This window comes from Hyaena hyaena, unplaced genomic scaffold (assembly GCF_003009895.1).
Source record: "Hyaena hyaena isolate Hyena2069 unplaced genomic scaffold, ASM300989v1 scaffold_271, whole genome shotgun sequence".
NCBI lineage: Eukaryota > Metazoa > Chordata > Mammalia > Carnivora > Hyaenidae > Hyaena > Hyaena hyaena.
Genome location: NW_024080902.1, coordinates 404817 through 427256, shown reverse-complemented (window position 1 = coordinate 427256; position 22440 = coordinate 404817). Strand labels below are relative to the sequence as shown.

The window sequence follows — 22440 nt, the reverse complement described above, 5'->3', positions numbered from 1 at the left end:
CTGAATTAGATTATGAAGTATTTGTGAAAGGAGTTCTTTCCTGTCCTCTCTACTGTGTTCCAATCTCACACTGAGACAAATTTTGCCTTGGTCAATGATCTTTAGCGATAACCTCAATCTCTCTCTTCATCACATATTCACTCTAGAAAGGCAGAGCCTCAAAGTTAGTATAATGGGCCAGTGAAAACTCTATTATAATCTTATCTCAAGGGTCTTTGACCTTTGTGAGAATATAGAATTCAAAACAATTCATTTTATGTGGTTTTTTTGAGCACTTCAGTACTTTACAGTGTATTCAGAATTCATAAACACTACCAGCTCTAATTATACAATATGGTTCCCCTGTTGACATATTCTGACCAGTTCATATTAACTAAGAGGGAGGGTGATGTTTGCTTCTAGGGGAGAAAAATAGAAAATCTTCAACCTTTTTGTAAGACTCTTTAACAATCACTTAACTTCTCAAATTCTCTTTCAGATATTCCTGCATAAAGATACAATCTAATTCAACTCAATCATCTTTCATCAAAGGAAGGTCTTAAAAGTGTACTATAAGTCTTTTGTGTTCTCCTCAACTCCATTCTCTCATCACAAAACAATATTAACACACACACAAAATTGACCTAGGTTGCAATTATTTCAAACAGGGTCCTAATGTAGAAGTGACCATATTCCTGATAATACAACAGAGCCTCATTTAACAGAGCAAGAGCTTGCTTGCTTCATTCATTCATTCATTCACTCACTCACTCATTCAACATTTATTAAATCTATAGTATGTATAAAACAAGTACTAGTGTTAGCGGTTTTAAAGCCTAGAAACAAGAGAAAAACACCACCCTTGAGAATCACAGTACAGTGGGCAAGTTGATCAACAAATTAATTGTTATGGAATAATGTGATTGGTGCTGACAACAGAGGTATATACCATGTGCTATGGAAGCAGAAAGGAGTATTGACAAACTTCACTAAGATGAGTTACATAAGCCAACACCTAAAAGGCGGTAGAAGTTTATTAGGCAAAGTAAAAGTAAGTAGAGAGGCACAGGGCAAGAGTGGCTCCAGTGGACATGGGATACCCTGGAAAGCACAGAAACAGCCCCCTTTCCCCCAGGAGAGAGCAGAAATGGGAGACCCAAATTTCTTCTAGCTATCTCAGCCTGGAGAAAGAAAGGTATTTTTATAACTCATCTACCCAGAAGGAATGCCCTTTTATTTCCCATGAAGTCAGTTTATGTACTAGAGATAGCTCTGAATGTGGGTGATGTTCAGAAAATGCAGTTAATCTCACGAGTCCCACTGTAGAGTCTGAAGCTTGGGAATGGCATAATTGGACATTTACTTTTTATTTAAATTGATTTTTCACAGTAATATGAAGGATGAGCTACCACAAACAAAAGCTAAATGAGCAGCCCAAAGTCAGGAGAATGTTTTATAGTAGTCCAACTGAGAAATCACAAAGGCCAAGTCTAAAATGGGGGTGGCAAAAATGGAGACTAGGAATCAGCCACATCAAGGAGTCTCTTCATATTGCCTGGAGAACAGTTCTGCTGCTTGAGGATGAATGAACAGGAGGTAATCAAAGTAGGCCTGGCATCTCCAAAGCAACTACCAGCATTCAAGCCTGAGACTTATGATCTATTCTCCCCTGCTGAACTGATGCTCACTCTGGGACTTTTGCCCAGCCTTGCAGTTTGACCTAAGAATACACAGTGAATGTATAAACTGGCCCTCATGGTTATCTGGCTCCTGATATCTCAAACCATTTGAGGAACTCCTCTTGTCAAAGAGTTCCACTTTCATCTTTTCTGCTTGTTTCAAACTGATCCTTCACATTGATCTTTTGCCCTATTTTGGAATTGACTTTGATAATGTGATCTTTGACTCCTACCACCCCAAACTAGAAATGTATAATCAGGGGATAAGAAGGTTAAAGCGCATGGTCACATTGTGAACAAAATAATCTTTCATCGCCGGGAGCTTGGGAACAATCAGAAAACTATTCAGCCATCCTGTTCCCTGGTTAGATAAAGATTTTCAGGCATCCAGAAGAACCTTGGCAGAGCTAGTAAGATACCTCAAAATGGACTCAAATGAATCACACATAAGCTTATTACATTCAAATCCTTTGCAAACATCATAGCAAGTCAATAAATTAGATTTTAATAAATCTAAATAGGAAGCTTTAGCTTCAGCCATTAGGATCACACACACATTTGAGACATAATAAACATGCATTTGGGACATTATTGGCAGGAAATGAGTTCTATGAGAGGAATTATGAAGAAGCACATTTCTTTTGAAGATTATGAACATTATTTTACATGACTTATCAAGTGAGAAGTTACACATTTGCTAGGTTTCAGAGTCTTTCACTAAAACCCAAGAACCAGATCACCTTCAAATATGCCATCAATCACTTACAGCTTAGAAAAGGCCCTAGGAAAATAGTCTTTATCACCATATTGGCTTAGATTCTGTCTACAGTGGGAACCCTTAATCCTTATAAAACCAACTACAGCTATTAGCTTCAGAGGTATAAGCCAAAATGATGAATTCAAATAAATGTATCTACTTGTTTATCCAATAAATATTATATGCTTAATGTACTCAGACTACATGTTGGCAATAAATTTAAGAGTAAATGTAACCTAGCCCTGCTCTAAAAAGAGTATAGACTGGCTAGAAACAGGTAATGTAATACAAGATTGAAAATATGCACTGGAAATCATGGAGACCCCATAGCTGGTGTACCTAAGATCAGAAGATAGAGAAGAGCTTCCTACAGTAGGTAAGGATTGGGCTGTGTCAGAGAGTGAGCGTGAGCCAGACAAAGACATTTGGAAAATCAGGTGGGTGGAGGAAAGTAACAATGCTCCAGGCTGAAGAGTAGCAAGGAAGAAGAAATACTAATTTTGACAAATAATTTTGACAAGCTATAAGCAGTTTGATGGTGGTGGGGTAATAAAAGCCAGTAAAACAGAACAACAATGGAGAAGTCGGCATAGGTCATGTTTAAGGTTTCTCAAGTTTTATAAGCTACAGAACTCTTTCTCAATAAAATTCATTTCTGAGCCCCAGTATATTAATGTGAGAAAATCAGTAAATAGAAACCTTCATAGATAAATAAACCATTTGTCACTGCTTGTGTCTGAACAGTTTGAAAATCACTTCTTTAAGGAGATGAGATAGCACTGTATGCACAGAGGAGTGAAGTCGTGGTCAGATTTGAATTTTAGCTCCATCACTTGGGCTACAAGGTAGTATGTTTAATGATGCTGGCAGTGGTAGACCAGTGAAGATGACTACCACCCGACAAAAGCAGAAAGCCGGCCTTGAAAAGCATGCGGAGGGTACAACTGGCACAAGGGGGGGTGACTTATTGGATTTAAGGGAGGAGGAGGAGGACATTAAGGCTAACTCTCAGAGTCCTAGCTTATGTAACTGGGTTGGAGCCTACAGAAAATATGTTCAATTTATATATAATGTGTGGATTGTGGGGCAGGGACGCAAATGGTGAATTTAGTGGTGAGCATAATTGGACAAGAGGAAGTCTGAAGCTCAGAAGAAAAATATAAATCAGATGTACATCTGAGAATCATCATGATCATCATCACCATAATCGCAGCTATTGTTTAAGGAATACTTTTAAAGTGCTTCATAGGTACTACCTCCCATAACCTTGACAACACCTCTCTATAAGGGAGGCATTAACAAGAAGCTAAGGTCTCAGAAAGGCTGAATATCATACTCAAGATCATATAACTAGGAAGTGGCAGGCTTAGGATGCTCACATTCATCTGGCTTAAAATGCCTGTTCAACCATCTCTACCTGAGAGATGGATATCTCCAGGGAAGCATGTAGAGCACTGCATCTCAAGAGGAGAGGCAGACCATTTCAGAGGGTACCAGGAAGGTCAGAATGGGTGACTCAAAACACATACTCAGCATTCCTTCTCAGAAACTGAACACATACACATTCAGAGGCCAGACATGTAAGCAAAGGACGGAAGAATCTGGATCTCTAGCAAAAGAAAGAGGTGCATTAGAGGATGCTTCACCCAATTAAAAGGTATTCAAATTCAAGATTTCTTTTTGTAAAAAAATATTTTATTTCCTAAAAAAACATAATACTGACAACACAAAAACCATAAGAAAGCCATACTCTGAATATTTTGGTTTCCAAAACTGTCTTTGTTTTCTGCAAAACAGTAGGACCAAAAAGAGTCTACGAGGTTCAGAAAAAGTTTGCATACTTTAGGGTACAAAGGAAATTCTTCACGAACAAATAACATTTCAGTGATATATGAACATCCTGGTTGAGATTACAAAAAGATATTAGTAGGCAATGATCCTTTATGAGAAAGTGAACTATAATAAAATATAATGAAGTGAGTTATCACTGAATTTTATAAATGTATTTTAAGAGATACAAGAAATTGCATTTGATTCTTTACTTTGCTTCTAGCAATTGAATCTATAGCTTACATACCTCATACTTTAATAATGAATTATTTCAGCTTGTTTCTATCCCAAGTCAAAAGAAATACTCAGTAGTGAGACAACTGAGTCTGTTACATTTCAACAAGCAGTTCAGAGAAAGACCCCAGTATGACACTTCAGAACTATTCTGGACATCAACACCAAACAGCAGTTTTCACACAAACTAACTCTCAGAGGCAGTACCAAATAGCTTGTTCATCAAGCAACTCTCTCACATGTTTCCATTTTTCCAAATGAAGAATATTAAAGCATCAATCAAAATTGAGCAAGGAAGTCAAAGATAGGAACCTGATCTATTACAAAGGGCCCATAGCAGGAGTGGGGTCCTACATACAACCTAAATAAAATACTGTAGCCACTGATCAATATATTACCTTTTAAAGATGTAATAGGATCAATGAAGTAGGATCAATTTAATTCAATTCAGCACATGATAAAATATGTGATTATTTTCCCCAGAAACTTGGTATTGTTAAGAATGACTAAAAACAAAATCCAAGTGTTTACATTTTTCCCTTCTATAGTCACAATGCTATAGTGAATTGTTCTAGGCTTGCAGAATCACCTACTCAGGTGGCAATAATGCAAAATTAACACAGTATAGGAGAAAACCAGTACTTTCTCATTTTCTTCATCATTACCACCACCTACCAAATGCTCCTCCCCATAAGCATCGATAACTGTAGCAGCAAAAATTAGCACAGGCTATCTGAAATAGAACTACTATGGTCCCAAAACCACATGGACTCTACTCTGTAGTTAATTACCTGAGGAGACTCTATTTTTTTTCTAAGCCCATACCAGCCATTCTTTATAATCAGAAATGAAAAGTAAAACTAGACTTGTCTTATCCTGCCTTTGATGTTGATAATATTTGTAAATACCAAATCTCTATCAAAAAACAAGGACACTGAAAAGCTGGGAAGGGCAAAATGGGCAAAAATCATGTAATTTCTAGAGACTAGTTTCTGAATATTATTACCATTTAGACCTAACACAATATGATACTCACTGGCTGCATATAGCTGCTGAGTACTTGAAATGCAGGTAGTCTGAATTGACATGTAATCTAAGTATAAAATATACATCAGATTCCAAAAACTTAAAAGTTATTACAAAAAATTGTATTAGCACTTAAAAATATTAATTATATGTTGAAATGGTCATCTGTTGGATATACTAAGTTAAATATATTATTAAAATTAAATATATTTTTAAAAGTAATTCTTTTTGCTTTTTTAATGTGGCTAATAAAATATAATTATATACATAACTTGCTCTTGTGGTTTACATTATATTTCTATTGGACAGGAAGGACTTAGACAATAATCACTGTAATATGTAGTAAACCTTGCAAAAGATTCTACCATTTAAACATTTGGCTTAGCACTTGTAAAAACTGTGCTATAGGTCATGAAACAGTTTTAAAAGCACATTTCCTACTGAAGATCAGATAGTTTTCCATATTCTAATGAGTGTTTAGAGTGTAAACAATGACAGCAAAGGGGCACTTGGGTGAAAAACCAAAAAACTTCAACAATGGGCTTAAGCTAACATAAGCTTGATTTTTTTTCTGATTCCCAACTCAATAAATAATTCCTACTTTCAGAGGAAAAGCTCTGCTTTTCTAGCTGGAGTTTCAAGGACAAAGAATTGTAAATAGGTATTAACCAGTAAATGAACATTTCTAAGAGATCTGAAGCCCTGCCCAGGTAAACAGCCAAAAAGGTAAGGGTGAAATGAGTAATTTAGTAATTCTTTAGGGTTTACAGTTCCATCTTTTCTCCAACTCTCATTACTTCCCTTCACTTTTCTTCTCCTTCCCAGTGTGTACTTATGTTTACACCCACTTTCTCTGCTGTTGGTTATTTTGCACATTTCTTTCTCTTCTCATTCCATCTGGCATCTTCCTCACCTTTGGTCTTTCTCCTTTCTTCTTGTTTTCCCTTTTCATATTCCCTTTCTTGTTTGTTTATTTTAATTCATGTTATAGTCCTAAATAGGAAAAAAACTAAAAAAGTCTAATACATTAAAGTACTTTTTCACTTACACAGGACCCTTTATTGGGTTATTAATTGTTTCAGTTCTGTTCTTCAGGGTTAGTGACTCCCCCTTGGGCTTTCCCTGGCTTAGACCAATATGGTTCAAGAAGAAATCCTACTAGAATCACCTAAGCAACGTCCTAGGCCCTACCTACCCAGATCCAAAATCAGACTCTGGATTCTTTGGGCGGGAATCAGCAGTTTTAGGAGAGGAGATTATCAAGATAGACTATCCCTAATCTTTGACATTGATACATGTCCTATAAATATGCAATCTATTGAAAAAGACATGCTGAAAAGTGCATTAGAGCTTGGTTGTTTTTCTTTCTTTCTTTCTTTCTTTCTTTCTTTCTTTCTTTCTTTCTTTCTTTCTTTGTTTTTTTAATGACAGCTTCTAAAAGAGTTCAATTATTGGCTTTAGCACTTGACAATAAAAAAGTTGAAATAAAACAACTGGCCTGGGTTAATCAACAAATGTTATCAGAGCAATGTTTACCAGAATTCTCTGAGATTGAGATTGGGGTAAATTAAACAATGCCAGTATGGGTTTCTTGCAATACATTCAGAGTAGTTTAGTAAAGAGAGCTGACAGTCATTTCTGGGGAAAAAAACAAACATTCAACTCAAGTTAGTTTGTGTAAATAGGACTTATACTTTTACATTCTGCTGAAAGTAACTGTTCAGCTAAAGAGATTTAATGTTGGTTAAGTATTAGTGCTTTTTGGTTAAGTAAAACTTTTTGAAAAGCATAAAATCTAGTGTTGCTTTTACTTAATACTCTCTTCAGTTATTTCAATAGACAATTTCTGGGTAGACATTCATGTGCTATGTTATCCCTGTAAGCATTTTATAGTTGACTTTTAGGAATCAGTGTATTAATAAAGTAGACTAAAACAGGGGCAATTCTATTTACAATTAGGATAATGAATCAAAATTTGTGCTTTTGATGTTCCAAGGTTTTGAACTCACAGAGCTTTGATATAATATTTAACAAACATATTTTTACTATTATTAACAGACTCTCAATCCCCAGGAAATTAAACCAAGGGAATATATTTCTAGTCTAGATTAGGCAGTACTTTTATTTAGTAAGCAATAATTTTGTTTTTAAAAATAATTTTTGTCAGAAGTTCTCCATTTTATCTAGAATGTTTAGATTTTCAATAATCAACTTTATGTCAAAATGTAAACACACATATAGAATCAGAATAATTACCAGAGTTACCTTATTATGTGTCTGAGTCTGTCCAACCAATATGAGGATGTTGGATGAGATGATAGACAGGCAGAAGTTAATTAGAATTATAGACCTCTCAGAGCGAATGTACCTAGCCAGAGAGAGAGAGAAAGAGAGAGAGAGTCCAACTTTAAAATTCAGCGGAGAGATGAAGAATTATGAATTATGCAAATCGGTGAAATTCATCCAGAAAAGGAAACACTAAAATATATCCTTCATAAAATAAAATACATGAAAACAGTTTTTTAAAATAAAGATTATTCTTAGAAACCCAATTTTATAGTGGCATGTCATGTCCTAGAGTCCTATAGAATAATTTTCCTTCTTTAGACATTAGTGTGGACAACATGGCATTTCCAATAGAGTCTAAGTTGTACATCTGCTATCATTATAATTTTTTACTAAAAATATAAAATTTCTTGGAAATATATCAATTACTATAATTACCATTATGTATATGTATATGTAATATGCATATTATCATAGAAAATCAATAGAGAATCTGAGAACCAAAAGGAAAAAAATCCCAAACAGACTCTCAAGTATCTTTGTTTAGTAGAAAGCAGCCATTACTTTCATGAAACCATGAACACTCATCTACCATTTCACACAATCAAATGTTTTTATGTAGTCCTCTACTCTTTATATTTTTCTTTTCCTAAGTGTCCAAAAAGTAATAAAACAAAACAAGATTTAATCTTCATCTTAAAAACTACTTCAATCCACAAATGATAATTCACCATTAGGCTGGAAAATTACTTGGTGTCTGCCATATTTTATCCTTATGAAGAAGTGGTTATATACAGTCTGTTATATAATTTTTACATGCACCAAGAATGTAAGCCAATAGAGAAAACTGTTTAGAATCAAATGTTCTATCAGCTGAAAGGGTAACAGTTATTTTGCTTTACTGTACCCTATGGTAAATTACTGAGTGACAGTAACAAAAAAACATACTTGTACTTGCTGTGTGTTTGAGACTGTTCAATTTGTATTAGAACATGGAATCACTCTCCACAGCAGGCGTGGGCTTTCCTGTGCAGTGTCAGATGGAGGGTGCCAGAGATCTGGAGGCACTCTTTGGAAAGTAAAATCTATCAAAGTTCTTTCTCTATCTCTGTCTTTGAGGAATATTTAGGCAGAAGCCCTACATTCCATCATATATTTCAGAAGAGAAAGCAAAACGAAAACAGAAGTAACAATAAAATACAAAAAGCAATTTTTTAGTATAAAAATTTTCCTTTCTTCATAAAACAAAGTCAAGTAGGAATAACCTAGGACAATTCTCAATACAAAAATGCCCTTAAGAGTTGCTTAACCTTGTCCCTGCATCATCAGTATCTAAAAATATAATAAACCACACACTGGAATGCTAAAGACATCATCAAATATTAAGTTGTTTCTTCTTTCATGAGTGGGAGATGTAACATATTAAGTTTAAGGGCTGCACAAAATTGACCCTTTATATGATGTTAATGGCTTTCATGACAGCATAAGCACACAGAGGACATTATTACAAGGGTTTCAGTGATATCATTTGCTCTGTAAATAGGAAAATCATGGTGATAAAAGACCCAGACTGGACACCCTGACAAGTTTTTCGATGGTTCTGTTAGTCATTAATATTGAGCCACATTATTGCCTTAAAATTTCTATAAATTGTCTCAACTTCCAAAGCTTTTTATAAACATACTTGGGATTTAAAAAAAAATTTTGTAAATGCATCATTTCAATACACAGATTAAAAAGATATGCTCAGGTGTTCTTAGATGTAATAATATAACTCTACAGAACATATTTGTAAATGAAGAGAACATAAATTAGTGTATTAACTTTTTGATGAACATTTCTAATGAAAAGGGACACCATCAATTTTCAAAATACTACCTTATATGTAAAATAATTCTGATATTCGTACATCTTACAAATCGTTAGAAAATTTAAAAATTTAGTTTTTAACTAGAAAAAAAAATGGCAGTAGTATCCTAACATGAGTATTACCATATGGTAATACAATACAGCAATTGATAAGGTAAAATTAGTGTTTAAAAATTTCATTAAATTTGTCATGCTACAATATTCACTTAATAATTTATGAATCTTGATACTTCTATAAATCTATTAAATTTATTTCAATCATTCTATTTGTAGACAGTGAGTTGATTAGCCATTAAATGTTAGGAATCAAAATTTATGTTGTTTCTCATACTCTCTTCTAAATTTCTCAATTTCACATCAAGTTTTAATACATCCTTTTAGGTGTTTCAGTAATTCTTAGAAGACTAATAGGTGATTTCTATGGATTTTCTGGATTAAAGAAAACGTATTATGGACTAATTAATCCTGTGCTTCCTTATATATCATTTATATTGGCAGTGGTTTTGCTAGTGTTACCATAAGTATTGAGAGGTGAAAAGAATTGGTATGGAACTTAGTTCTAAATACTTCAGTGAGACTGAATTATGACGCTGTTGTGATTACCTACCATCTTGGCCCCTAAACACTGCCTCATTTTTTGAAAAATGCCATTTAGGCAATTGTGGGAGACAAAGGTATCTTTTTCCCAGCCTTTGCCCATTTTGCTCTTATATTACCAGGGCAATGTCTGCTTGACTCACCCCTGAAGACTGGGTTCTGTGGTCTATGAGGCCATGCCTAGACCAGTTCATAAGACTGGCCATATTTTATCAGATTATCTCATTCTGTCAGTGTTTTTACCACCAGATAACTGTTCTATAGGAAGGCAGAACCTCTATTATGTACCTGTGTCAATGGACGAAGAATGTGTACATATTTTTGTTTGAAGCGTGAAAATTTTAATATTTTTGACAATTTAATATCCTGGACAATTAATTCTTATCCTCAAAAGAGTATAAAATATAATGGACAACAATTAGTTTTTTGAAAGGATGTTAAATGAAATGACATTTCTTTATTAAATTATAATTAACTTTTTCAACTGAATTGTTTTCAACTTATGTAGCAGTAAATCACAAGGACTAGCTACTTGTGCAATTTTAATATCACAAATTTTAAAGAAATAATATATAATTATCTAGTTACTAATGTAATAACCATTTTTGAAACATTTTTTAATAATCATAATGGATATAAAAATGTCTCACTCTTAATGTTTTTTTTACATCCATTTGGAAGTTTGGCCACTTGGTTATGTACTGTTTATCAATATGTGAACAGATATAGTCAAATGTCTAAAATGTACAGGTCTAATTTTTATTAGTAGAACAAATCTTAGATAAATACTAAATGTCCATGTACTATCAAGGAGATGAAATCTCAACTACCGTAGAACAAAGTTTTTCAATCACATACCCTTTTTTATGTATTTTTTGCTTGTAATCAATTTGCCAAAATCTGACTTTTTAGAAACTTTCAACCCAAGGATTTTTCCTATAGCACTGTAGTATTAGTGCATTAATAATATAGAAGGTTTACTCATTGTCTGGGATATAATGAAAGCATGTGTTTAAATTCTTAAGTTTAAAACTTAAAACTTAAGAATTTGGAGATCATATTTATAAAACAGAGAAATTACTTTGACTGTACCAATTAAACTCTCAAGCTCAATCGCAATTGGGATAAATAGAAACAAACATAGACTGAACTTGGGGTATTAAGGATACCATGTTTGAGGGTAAGCAACTTGTTGAAAGCTACCATCATTTGAATTGGGAAGATACGTGTGGCTGTTCTTTTTATTTTCTCATCATAGGCAAATACAATAAAAAATTTAGGTAAGAACATCATCATCATCAGTATTATTAAGCTCATTTATTATGGCTCAGTCTCTGCAATTATAACTCTACTCTAACAATACTTCTTTCAGCAAATTAAAAAGGAGATATAATGAGGATCATGTTGCCAGATTTAATCTGAGTAACAGAACATTCCATTGCAAGTGCATTAATTGATTACATACCTCCATAATGCTGCATAGACAACTGCGAGGGTGATCAAGGCCAAGCAAGAAAGGCCACTGCCTACTATTAGGGTAACTGAAGGTGTACCAGAGGATTCCATGATCTGTAAATTAAGCAAAAGAAACAAAAAAAAGAGGAGAAATCATTTTTCTAATAAATTAAAATAACTTTTAAACTCAGCAAAACTATCCTATTCTACTCAAAAACAGCCAATAGAGTTGTTATAGTTACCAGATAATTACCCAGTAACCACTTTGTTCATATATTCTCAACCTCTAAAATGACTAATTCTAACTCCCCCCTCTCTCCCACTGTGAAGTAATAAAGGCCTGAGAGTTTTAAATGCTTGATTATGGCATACTACCCACTATGGTTTTCTACAATAAATAACTAAAACTGAAACTTGGTGAAAATTCCCATGTTAAATTTTCTCTAGCTGAAATTTGAAGCAGCATTCCTTTTTCTTCAACAACTATAGTTCAGTTAATACATAGTATGTTTTAGGGTAAAATTTACATTGATCTTCTCATTTATAACTCATTGCTACCCCAATCTGGTACCTAGATATTGAAAAAGGTTCAAACTTTCTGACTTTTGGCAACTTTGTTCTAAGTCAAGTATTATTTAATTTCACTTGCTTGGCCTCTAAGGATATAGAAGAAAATCAAATTTCAAAATCAAGAACTTAAAACATATTTTGTGGGTTTTTTTCTATTAATGAAATATGCAGAGATGATTTTCATAATGCCAGTATCAGTCCCTGAAATACATGACCTTGACAAATAAGCCTTATATATTTTAAAACATATATAAAGATTATAAGCAGTCACTGATTTGAGAGGTTTCTTTCTTTAGATACTGACATGATACTAATGAAATCTATTGTTTTTTTATTTTTAATATTGGAAGTTTGAAGAAATACACTTTAAGATCAAGAGTATTACAAACCTTAGGTATGCACATTAAATTATATTATGTATTTTTGTTATCAAAATAAGTAAGAAGAGTGAGGCATATTTAGGCCAAATTTAGACAGAAAGTCACATTCACCTAAATAATTATTTTCCAATATTTCAATTTTTGAAATAATTCTTCAAACTACATTTTATGAGGATATTATTTTTCTTTTAGACAGTTTATGCAGCTATATATTTCAGAAACTAGTTTTTTTACAAACCTATACACTTTTAAGGAATGATTTTACAGTTTCAGGCAGTCTGTGCTTTCATGAAAACTTCATTGTTTTTTTTTTTAAATAAATATCCAAGGACACCCCCAGAAAACCTGTGCTGAAAATACCCAATGCAGATATGCAATATGTTTGGCTTATAGTGTCTGGGGTCTTCATTCTATTACCAACAGTATTCTCACAAATTCCCCAGACCAGCTTTTCAGTTCTAAAATAAAGGTTAAGTTGGCAATTATTTTCATTTGAAAGTTTGCAGCATATTAGTAATATGATGGAGTACATTCCCAAAACTATACTGCAGAAATTTCAAGTTAGAAGACATAAAATTGAGTAGAATTTAGTTACAGCACACCAACTAGAATTCATTTTACCAAGCTACTGTAGCTAAGGAGGAGACGAACCCAATTTTGCCACCCTGCAACATTTTCCATTTCCCCTTTTAAAATGCAGTTCCCTGGAGAAACACTCGCCACAATGTCCCTGCCTTTGCATTAAAGCCTTGTTTTCCCTTTGTTACTTACTATTTCTCTAGGTTGCTGAGCCAAAATGGCGAAGGTAGAGAGACGATCACATAAGCATTTCGTATGGGATGCATCGGTAAGCACAGTTTTACATCCCTGGGTGGACCACGCTCCCAAAGACTCGTTCCTGCAAAGGGGGGGTGGGGGGGAGATCGGGATAAATACGCCTGACGGCCAAATCCGTAAAGAAGAAAATGCAGTTTAATTGAGAGAATCGTCTACTGTAATTCCCGGTCAGGAAAAAAAAAATCTACTTGTTGTTGAACAGAACGTAATTTAGATGCATCTCCAGTAATGCAAAGCAAGAGTGTTTGGAAAAAGCAAGCAGGAGGGTGCAGCGTGCAAAAGAGCTGTCCAGCGCTGGAGGTGCTGAAACCGGGACTAGCTCTGTCCAGCCCTCTGCGAGGAACAGCAGCGGCGGTGGCAGCACGAGCAGCCGCCAGAGCGTTGGCAGCCACTTCCTATGCTCATCGGATCGTTTCAAACACTCAGAGTGTAAAGAGGCTTTTCAGATTTTCATACCAGCTCTGATTCTCGTCCTGTATTTTTGGATCGTGAATGCTGGCTTTTAAAATGCGGCTTTCTCTGAAAAGCCTGCCTAAAAGGTTATATAGCTTGGGTTGGGTGATAGGATCTTTTCCTCTGCTGGTTAGGGATTTTTCCTCCCTTTAGAATTAGCTGCTGTGAAAATTTCACCCTGGAAACGGGAAGCAGCAGCAGCGGCATCAGCTGGTTACGACTCTCATTGCCTTTGCCTGGTATCCAGGGGAGGGGTAGGTTTCAGACATAAGCTTCCCACTCCACACTTCATTCAGCCCAACATGCCTCTGAAGCCCTTGACATTTCTTCCCCTGACCTGCCTCTCTGCCCTGGAGTAGAAACATTAAGCTAACACCAAGTCTGCTAAAACATTTGGAGGAATAACCCTACCCCAAAGTCCGGTAGGAAGGGGGAAAGAGGGCCTGCTTCAATTTTCCCTTTCGTATAGTCATTCAAAATTCTAAAGCATATGGTTTATTTCCCACCCCAGCAGAACAATAAAAATGGTATCAACCTACGCTTTCTTAGTAGGGGGGTAAGATGGGGGGAGAACCCTTCCATCCCCAGCTGAGCTACTCTACAGGAAGAGGAAGAAAAGGAAAAAAAAAAAAAGCTAGAGAGTTCAACCAATCAACTTTATTACCATTGTACGTGTTATATACTGAGCGCACCAATTTTCACCACCCTTCCCCCAGTATGGAAACTCTAACTAGCAAACCTGTGCATGTGTGTATTTTTCAAACCACGTTATTATCTGTGTTAAAAATTACTCTAGAATTTGAAGCAAATAACACATAATTTTGATAGGGTACTTTTGATTTCACCTACTCCATCCCTGAATGCCTAAAGCTATTGGGTTAAATATGTATGCAGTATATTTCTGAGAGATTTCAATGAGAGAAGCTTTTCTGTGACAGTTGAACTTCCAAGTTGGGCTACAGAATATAATTCACACTATCCTTTTTGGTATCTAGAAGCAATGTTTTTAGTATTTGTGATTTGGTATCATTAATATTCATGACTCAAAATACTCTTAATTACAAATTCTTTAAAGAAGGAATATACTGCATTTGAGGAGGGCTACATGAAATATTTACCTAAGTTCAGCCAAATAGTTTTAAGTATTACCAATTCAAAGTTAGGAGGTCTCTTTTCTTTCTCATGATCTCATGCAGCCATAACAAATTTAAAAATATGTATCAGTTATACCTTCAACCAACTGCAACAGTATTAAATTCCAATTCTACCTAACCATAGCAGCACTTCAATTTATTTCATTAGCTGTCTGTCTTTTATCTTCTTGAGACAAACAGTTAAGGCCAAATGAAAAACATTTATCTTAGTTGATTAAAGTTTAAAGAAGATAGATATAGTTAAGGGAATCTGACATGTTTTAAAACATAACATCTGCATTATTCATCCTGGATGGCAACTCTACTTTAATGCTGTATCTGTGCTTTCAAGATAGAGTCTAGTACTTAAACTTTTCACATTATGGAGCTATGACAAAACCAAAGTCTTAATAAGGAAAAACTTTACTGTAAATAAGACCTCATATGAGACAAAGTTATGTATTTATATCCAGGTAATGAAAGTTTATTTACTCAAAAAAAATGTTAGCATCACTGATCTATGGCTGTCAGATATAAAGTCTATGTTCAATATAATGCTGCTAGACTATAAAGATCATGTAAATTTTATATGACATCTTAAGAAAAGTAGGGCAATTTACTTTGTTTTGTTTGTACAATAATTGCATTGATGACCTAGCCCAGCCTCAGCCAAAATTGGAAAGTAAGTGACACCAGTCTCACTACTCCCAAACATGAAATGCTTCAAATCTTACCGGGCCCCTCTTCATGTGTACTTTCCTGAGGGTACCTAGCCTATGTCCCTACCTTTCTTTGGAATTATTTTCCCTTTGTTGACTTTATCTAATTAAACTAATAAATAATAATATGAGTGACTGATAATAGGATAATGTGCTCTTCCTGGTTTAAAACAAGGTATAAAACACAAAATAATGCATCTGATAGGAAAACATCAGAATTTGGAGCTGAGTAATAGAGAAGATCTTGAAAGGTCAGAGGGTAACTACCAGATTCTACATTAGGTAGAAGCTGAGCAATAAACATGATGCCATTCTAATACTGTATTTTATATTATTTCATAAACCTCGATATTTTAAAACCATATAAACTCTTATAAAATATCTTTTAAATCACAAGCATACATGTCACTATTATTACAAAATGTATAGTATGTAGCATTTGTATTTTCAAACATTTCATAGCTTATTCCTACTGTACAAAATTCTTTGAAAGCATGGTACATGTGTCTGATTGATTTCAGGGAGACCTTGTAAAGCAAACTGATACTTGGTAGAGCTAATGTGAAGCAAAGTAGTTTCCCCAGTCTGCAAAGAACAAGATTTTCAAACATGTGGACTATTCCAGCAGTTGTATTATTCTTCCAATGTCATAGTTTTGCGTGTTATGATTAATGGTTCATCTGTGAATTATTTTTAGTTACTAAGTGTAGGTTTTCATCAATATGGCAAACAAATACAATGAACTATGTATGAACAGTAAAGATATAATAAGGAAAACGGACTTATGATGTCAGAAGTGAACACAGAATGATGATACAGATAGACATATTACACTGAAAATCACATATTTCTTTTTCACAATGTCTTTTCTGGGCATTAAAATTTATTTCAAATAGCTTTCCAAAATAACTAGGCCTGTAGAAATTCCATATAGCCAGCACATTCTTTGTTGGTTACACCTACATTCACCCATGTTAGCTGTTAGCTGTCATCTGTACCTCTTCTCCTCTTCCTATTATTAGGCTGGCTAAAAGAAGAGTCTGCCTGTCCCAAGTATTCAAACGTACATACCCACAAGCACAGAATTCTGTCAAAATATAAGACACAAAATTCATTACTTTCCAGTTTAATATTTATTTGAGACCTTTCTCCAATTTCCTAACAATCTACCTGGTTTCTTTTTGGATCTGAGTATATCATTGGGTTTCTGATTTCATGGGAGTTTTAAATAATGTAACATGTTACTATTCTTTAGTACTTAAGATTACAGGAAAAATTATCTGTTCCCTGTGACAAAGTTGTTTAGTAAAACCTGATAGCAAAAACTTAGCGACACATTTCAAAAGTGTTCTAAGAAATCAAACTTCTATCTTTTGAAATATCAATACAACCAGGCATTTCACTTGAATTATTCTTTTATAAAACTGTCTATTCTGTTTCATAATAAATCAATGCATAAAGTATTTACCATGAATAAATTATACTTTAGGAGGTTTATTATCTCTTAGGATATTAACAGTCCATTTATCCAAAATCAAAATAGCAACAATGGCAATTTAAAAAAAATTTACACACAACTTCTGAGTACACTGTTCTTACAATGAATGTGTACTGAAAGAAAGTAATTGTTTCCCTTCATAATGGCCATTAATATCTAAAAACTAGTTGAATCTATACTGTTTTTATTTTTTATTTTTTAAAAATTATTTTGAGATAAAAGAGAGGGAAGAAAGAGAAGGAGTGAGGGGGAGAGAGAGAAACACAAGCAGGCTCTGCACTGAAAGTGTCTTGACACAGGGCTCATTCTCATGAACCATGAGATCATGACCTGAGCTGAAATCAAGAGTGAGATGCTTCACTAACTAAATCACTCAAGTGCTCCTATACTATTTTTAATGTATATGTCACACACAAATAAATGATGTATATATGGCTGTTGGTGGAAATTATTCCCAAAGAACAGAAAATTTTGAAGTACAAAGGAGAAAATATTTTCAATTTTGTGTTGATACAGCATTTGAGGGTAATTTCTACTTTTTAAGCCATCACACAAACTGAAAATATCGTTATCTCTAGCAATTGTTACTATGTCAAAACACAATGAATATAAAATTAGAAAGTTTTGCTAGAAGTAACCTTAGTGATCATCTAGCCCATTGGTTTTATACACTTGATTCCATTAAAGTTACCTGGAGATCTTTAAAAATTAAGCCCTGAGGTGGGCCCTGGGCATTATTACTTTCCTAATGCTCCCCAGATGATTCAAGTGTGTAGCCAGGGTTGAGAATCACTGATCTATCCCAACCACTTAGTTTTATAGATAAGACAAGTGAAGTACAGTGAATTTAGGAAACTTGTTTTAAGTCACAGTGAAAATCAAAGTTGGGTTTCTCACTTCCCGACTAGAGGTTTTAAGTGCTAAATTTTAATTGCAATCTGTTTTAAAACAGAATGGAACATGTCCTATGAAGTTATTAGAATGTCATGCATATTTACACTTGCAACCATTGGGGCACTACTGTCACAGTTAACAAACTGAGTTATCAATGGAGAAAGTTAGCAAAAGGTAGGTAGGTTGTCATATTCTATGTTTTATATCCTATATTTAAGAAATATATCCTATGACACATTAAAGAGAAACATTGATTTTATACCAAGTTTTCATTACACGAAACTTCTAATATCTCTTTAGTGAGTTCATTTACTGTTCAGGTGATACAAAAATTTAAATCGCAAATTCTGAAAACACAATAGTGGGTAACAGTTATAAGTTTTTTTCCTTCTAAAAATATCCTCTGTATTGTGACTCAATTGTTATTTTTATGTCAATCGTAATGGTGTCTGTATTACATACTAGTGTGTGTGTATCACAATAAAGAAAGATGAACACCCACATTAAGCATATATACTTCATTCACTAGGATGAAATTTAGAAACAGGTACTTTGCTACCACCAGAAAGAGCACACTTATCATCCACTATGCTGGGCCTAGAATTAACAGTGACCCCTCTATACCAAAATACTGGATTTCTAATTTGTTATAGCGAAATGAAATGTTCCAGGAATACTCTATATTTATATCTTCCCCACAATCCTGTGTGTCTATTAATGCTTTCTCTCCACATTAGAATATTAGTTGATAAATTCACCTCACTTTCTTCAATTATAAAATTAACACTCTTTAGGTCATACTACAATATTAGTGTTTTTGAGGATTTTATCTTGTTTGCCTTTGAATCTCTGCCCTACTGCTTTTCACTTAGTAGGGACTAAATGATGTTTGTTTAGTTAATTTAATGATTATTTACATTTTAAGAAATGACTTTAATACTGCTAGATTCAGACAAATTGTTTCAGCTCTAATTCATTTGCTGTTCTTCAGCATATAGTAGAAGTGTAATCTGAACAGTATCAATGAATCTTAACAGGCCCATCTATTTGTTTTTGGTCTTCAAACATCATTTGATGATGAACTCTGAAAGATTCAGCATGATGTAGTGATTATGTTCAATCCAGCAGCAAGACCAGAGTCTTCCCTAATCAGTCAATAAGTATTTAATGTGCTTTTGAAATGCTAAAGTAGAAGACACATTAAAAAAAATTAACACAGTTTGTTTCTTAGAGAAGCTGACAATCTGGATGGGAAGACTGCACACAATCCAGCATACGTTTTCTGCCTTATTACAAATTATCCCAGAAAATGCTATCAGTTCTACCCTTTTATTCTAAACCACTGTTGTCTCTTGCCTGGGTAAATCCCATCACTGAGCTCCTCGTTCCCATTTTTGCCACATATCCTGAAGTTCAATTTCGACACGCCAGCTGAAGTGATCCTTTTGAAACATATGTCATCTTATGTCACTCTGTTCAAAACTCTATCCGTGGTTCTGCAGATCTCAGTTGGAGTAAAGAGAAACACCTTATAATGGCCTATCAGGACCTAGCTATCTGCTCTGTCATTGCTTCTCTGCCTTCATCTTATAACATACTTGCCTCTGCCCATCATTTCCAAGTACACTGAGCTTTTTGTTATTGTTTTTGGGCACTTTTTTGGTGGGAATTCCCATGGCCTAGAATGCACTCCTCAAGGATATTACATTGCTTACTCCCTCATATCATGTAGGTCTCTGCACTATAGCATTCTACCAAAGATGTTGTTACGAACTCTCCAATATAAGATAGTAACTTCTTATCTGTAGTAGGTTAAAAATGGCCATAAATTCTATATAACTCTATCAAAAGGTACAGTCTATTTCCTCTTCCTTTGAATCTTGGTAAGTCTTGTGACTTGATTTGCCCAGAAGAATGCACTGGAAATGATTGGTGACTTCTAAGCTTAGGACTCAAGAGACCTTATAATTTCTAGTCTCATCATTTTGAAATTCTACTATCATGAGGAGGTAGCCCAGGTGAGCTTTGCTGAGTATGAGAGACAGCATCGACTACCAGACACGTGAGTGAGACTACATTAGATCATTCGACCACAGGCTGAACTCCCAGAGAGAACTGCAGTCTCATGAATGACACCAGATAAAATCATCAGAAGGATTGTCTCATCATGAGACTGCAGTTCTCTCTGGGAGTTCAGCCCGTGGTCGGATGATCTAATGTAGTCTCACTCACGTGTCTGGTAGTCGATGCTGTCTCTCATACTCAGCAAAGCTCACCTGGGCTACCCTCCATGATAGCAGAAGAACCAATCAGCTGAACTCAACCTAAGAAGCTGAATCATATAATTATGAGCAACTAAAAAGGTTTGTTTTAAGCCACTGAAATTTGAGGCAGTTGGTTACATAATAAATGATACAACATTATTTAATAACTTCCCATATGCCCTTTGTCTTTACCCTGATCTGCTGGTGCCCACAGCACTTATCACATCTAATGTATTATGTATATATTTTTTGACTCATTTGTTTTTGAACTCTTTGCTTACTGTAATTTAAGCTTCTTTAGAACAGGGATCTGGTTATGTTAATTAACTTCAGTATTCCCAGATCATAAAAGAGCACCTGACACATAATAGATGCTCAATAAATATCTGTTGAGTAAATACTTGGTATTGATTTTGACCTGACATACACCAACAATTCATTTGTTTACTTAACAAATATTTACTCAACATCTAATATGATGCAGATACTAAGCTAGGTTATTTTGTAGACATATTAGATTTGCACTTTGTCTTTTGGAGCTAGAGAGCTTCAATGGAAATTATCTTGCAGGTGTAGTGTCACTGCCTCTTTGTCATAAAAATACACATTAGAAACAAGAACATGCTGCCCTTGGGGGTCACTGAACATCATTTACAAGAATGATAGCACCAGCTTTATTGCCAGTAGCTGTTATTGATTTGTTTATTTATTTACTTTCTTTTTAAATTGTAGTAAGAATACTTAAAATGAGATCTATCTTCTTAATTTTTGAGAGAGATAGAGGCAGCACAAGCAGGGGAGGGACAGAGAGAGGGAGAGAGAGAATCACAAGCAGGCTATGCACTTTCAGCGCAAAACCTGATGTGGGCTCGAACTTATGAACCCTGAGATCATGACCTGAGCTAAAACCATGAGTTGGACACTTAACTGACTGAGCCACCCAGGTATCCTATCTTAATTTTTTTTAATGCACAGTAAAGTACTGACTATAGGCACAGTGTTATACATCAGATTTCTAGAAGTTATTTATCTTGCATAACTGAAATTTAATATCTGTTAAACAGAAACTCTCCATTTTGTTCCCTCCCCACTCCTAGCCACTGGTAATGATCAATCCCAAAGTACCATTCCTAAAGGCAACAAAAGCAAAACTAGAGAAGTAGATTATATCAAACTAAAAGGTTTCTGCACAATAAAGGGAACAAATATCAGAATGAAAAGGCAATCTATGGAATGGGAGAAAATATTTGCTAATCATTGATCTAATAAGAAATTAAAATTTAGAATACATAAAGAAATCTTATAACTCAATAGCAAAACAAAAACAAAACTGATAAAATGGGAAAATTATTACTTTTGTTGTTGTTTTTAATCTTTTTAATTTTTATTTCTGAGAGAGAGAGAGAAAAACAGAGTGTGAGTGGGGAAGGGGGAGAGAGAGGGAGGCAGAATCTGAAGCAGGCTCCAGGCTCTGAGTCGTCAGCACAGACATGGGACTTGAACTCAGGAACCACAAGATCATGACCTGAGCTAAAGTGGGATGCTTAACTGATGAAGCCACCCAAGCATCCCTGTTGTTGTTTTTAAAATTGGAATTAGAGTAGAAAAAAATATGGGAAGAAATAACATTAAGAAGGCCAATCTGGGGCGCCTGAGTGGCTTAGTCGGTTGAGCGTCCGACTTTCGCTTAGGTCATGATCTCGCGGTTTGTGGGTTCGAGCCCCGCGTCGGGCTCTGTGCTGACTGCCAGCTTGGAGCCTGGAGCCTGGAGCCTGTTTCAGAGTCTGTGCCTCCCTCTCTCTCTGACCCTCCCCTGCTCACGCTGTCTCTCTCTCTCTCCTAGAAATAAATAAAACATTAAAAAAAATTAAAAAAAAAAAAGAAGAAGGCCAATCTACTGGGTTATAAATATGTATAAATATCCTCACCATGATTTATTAATAATTAAAGGTTAAAATATGCTAGCTGCCATCATTAATT

General features: G+C 34.8%; 1 protein-coding gene across 1 annotated transcript in view; it reads right to left on the bottom strand.

Moving 5' to 3' along the window:
* ADGRB3 (adhesion G protein-coupled receptor B3) overlaps nucleotides 1-22440 on the bottom strand; it is a 439933-nt gene that overhangs the window by 149044 nt on the left and 268449 nt on the right. Inside the window, exons 16-18 of the mRNA XM_039245799.1 lie at nucleotides 13434-13560; nucleotides 11723-11826; nucleotides 7771-7873 (exon numbers count right to left, since the gene is read on the bottom strand). Coding sequence (XP_039101730.1) covers nucleotides 7771-7873; nucleotides 11723-11826; nucleotides 13434-13560 — 334 coding nt within the window. The remainder of the gene's footprint in view (nucleotides 1-7770; nucleotides 7874-11722; nucleotides 11827-13433; nucleotides 13561-22440) is intronic.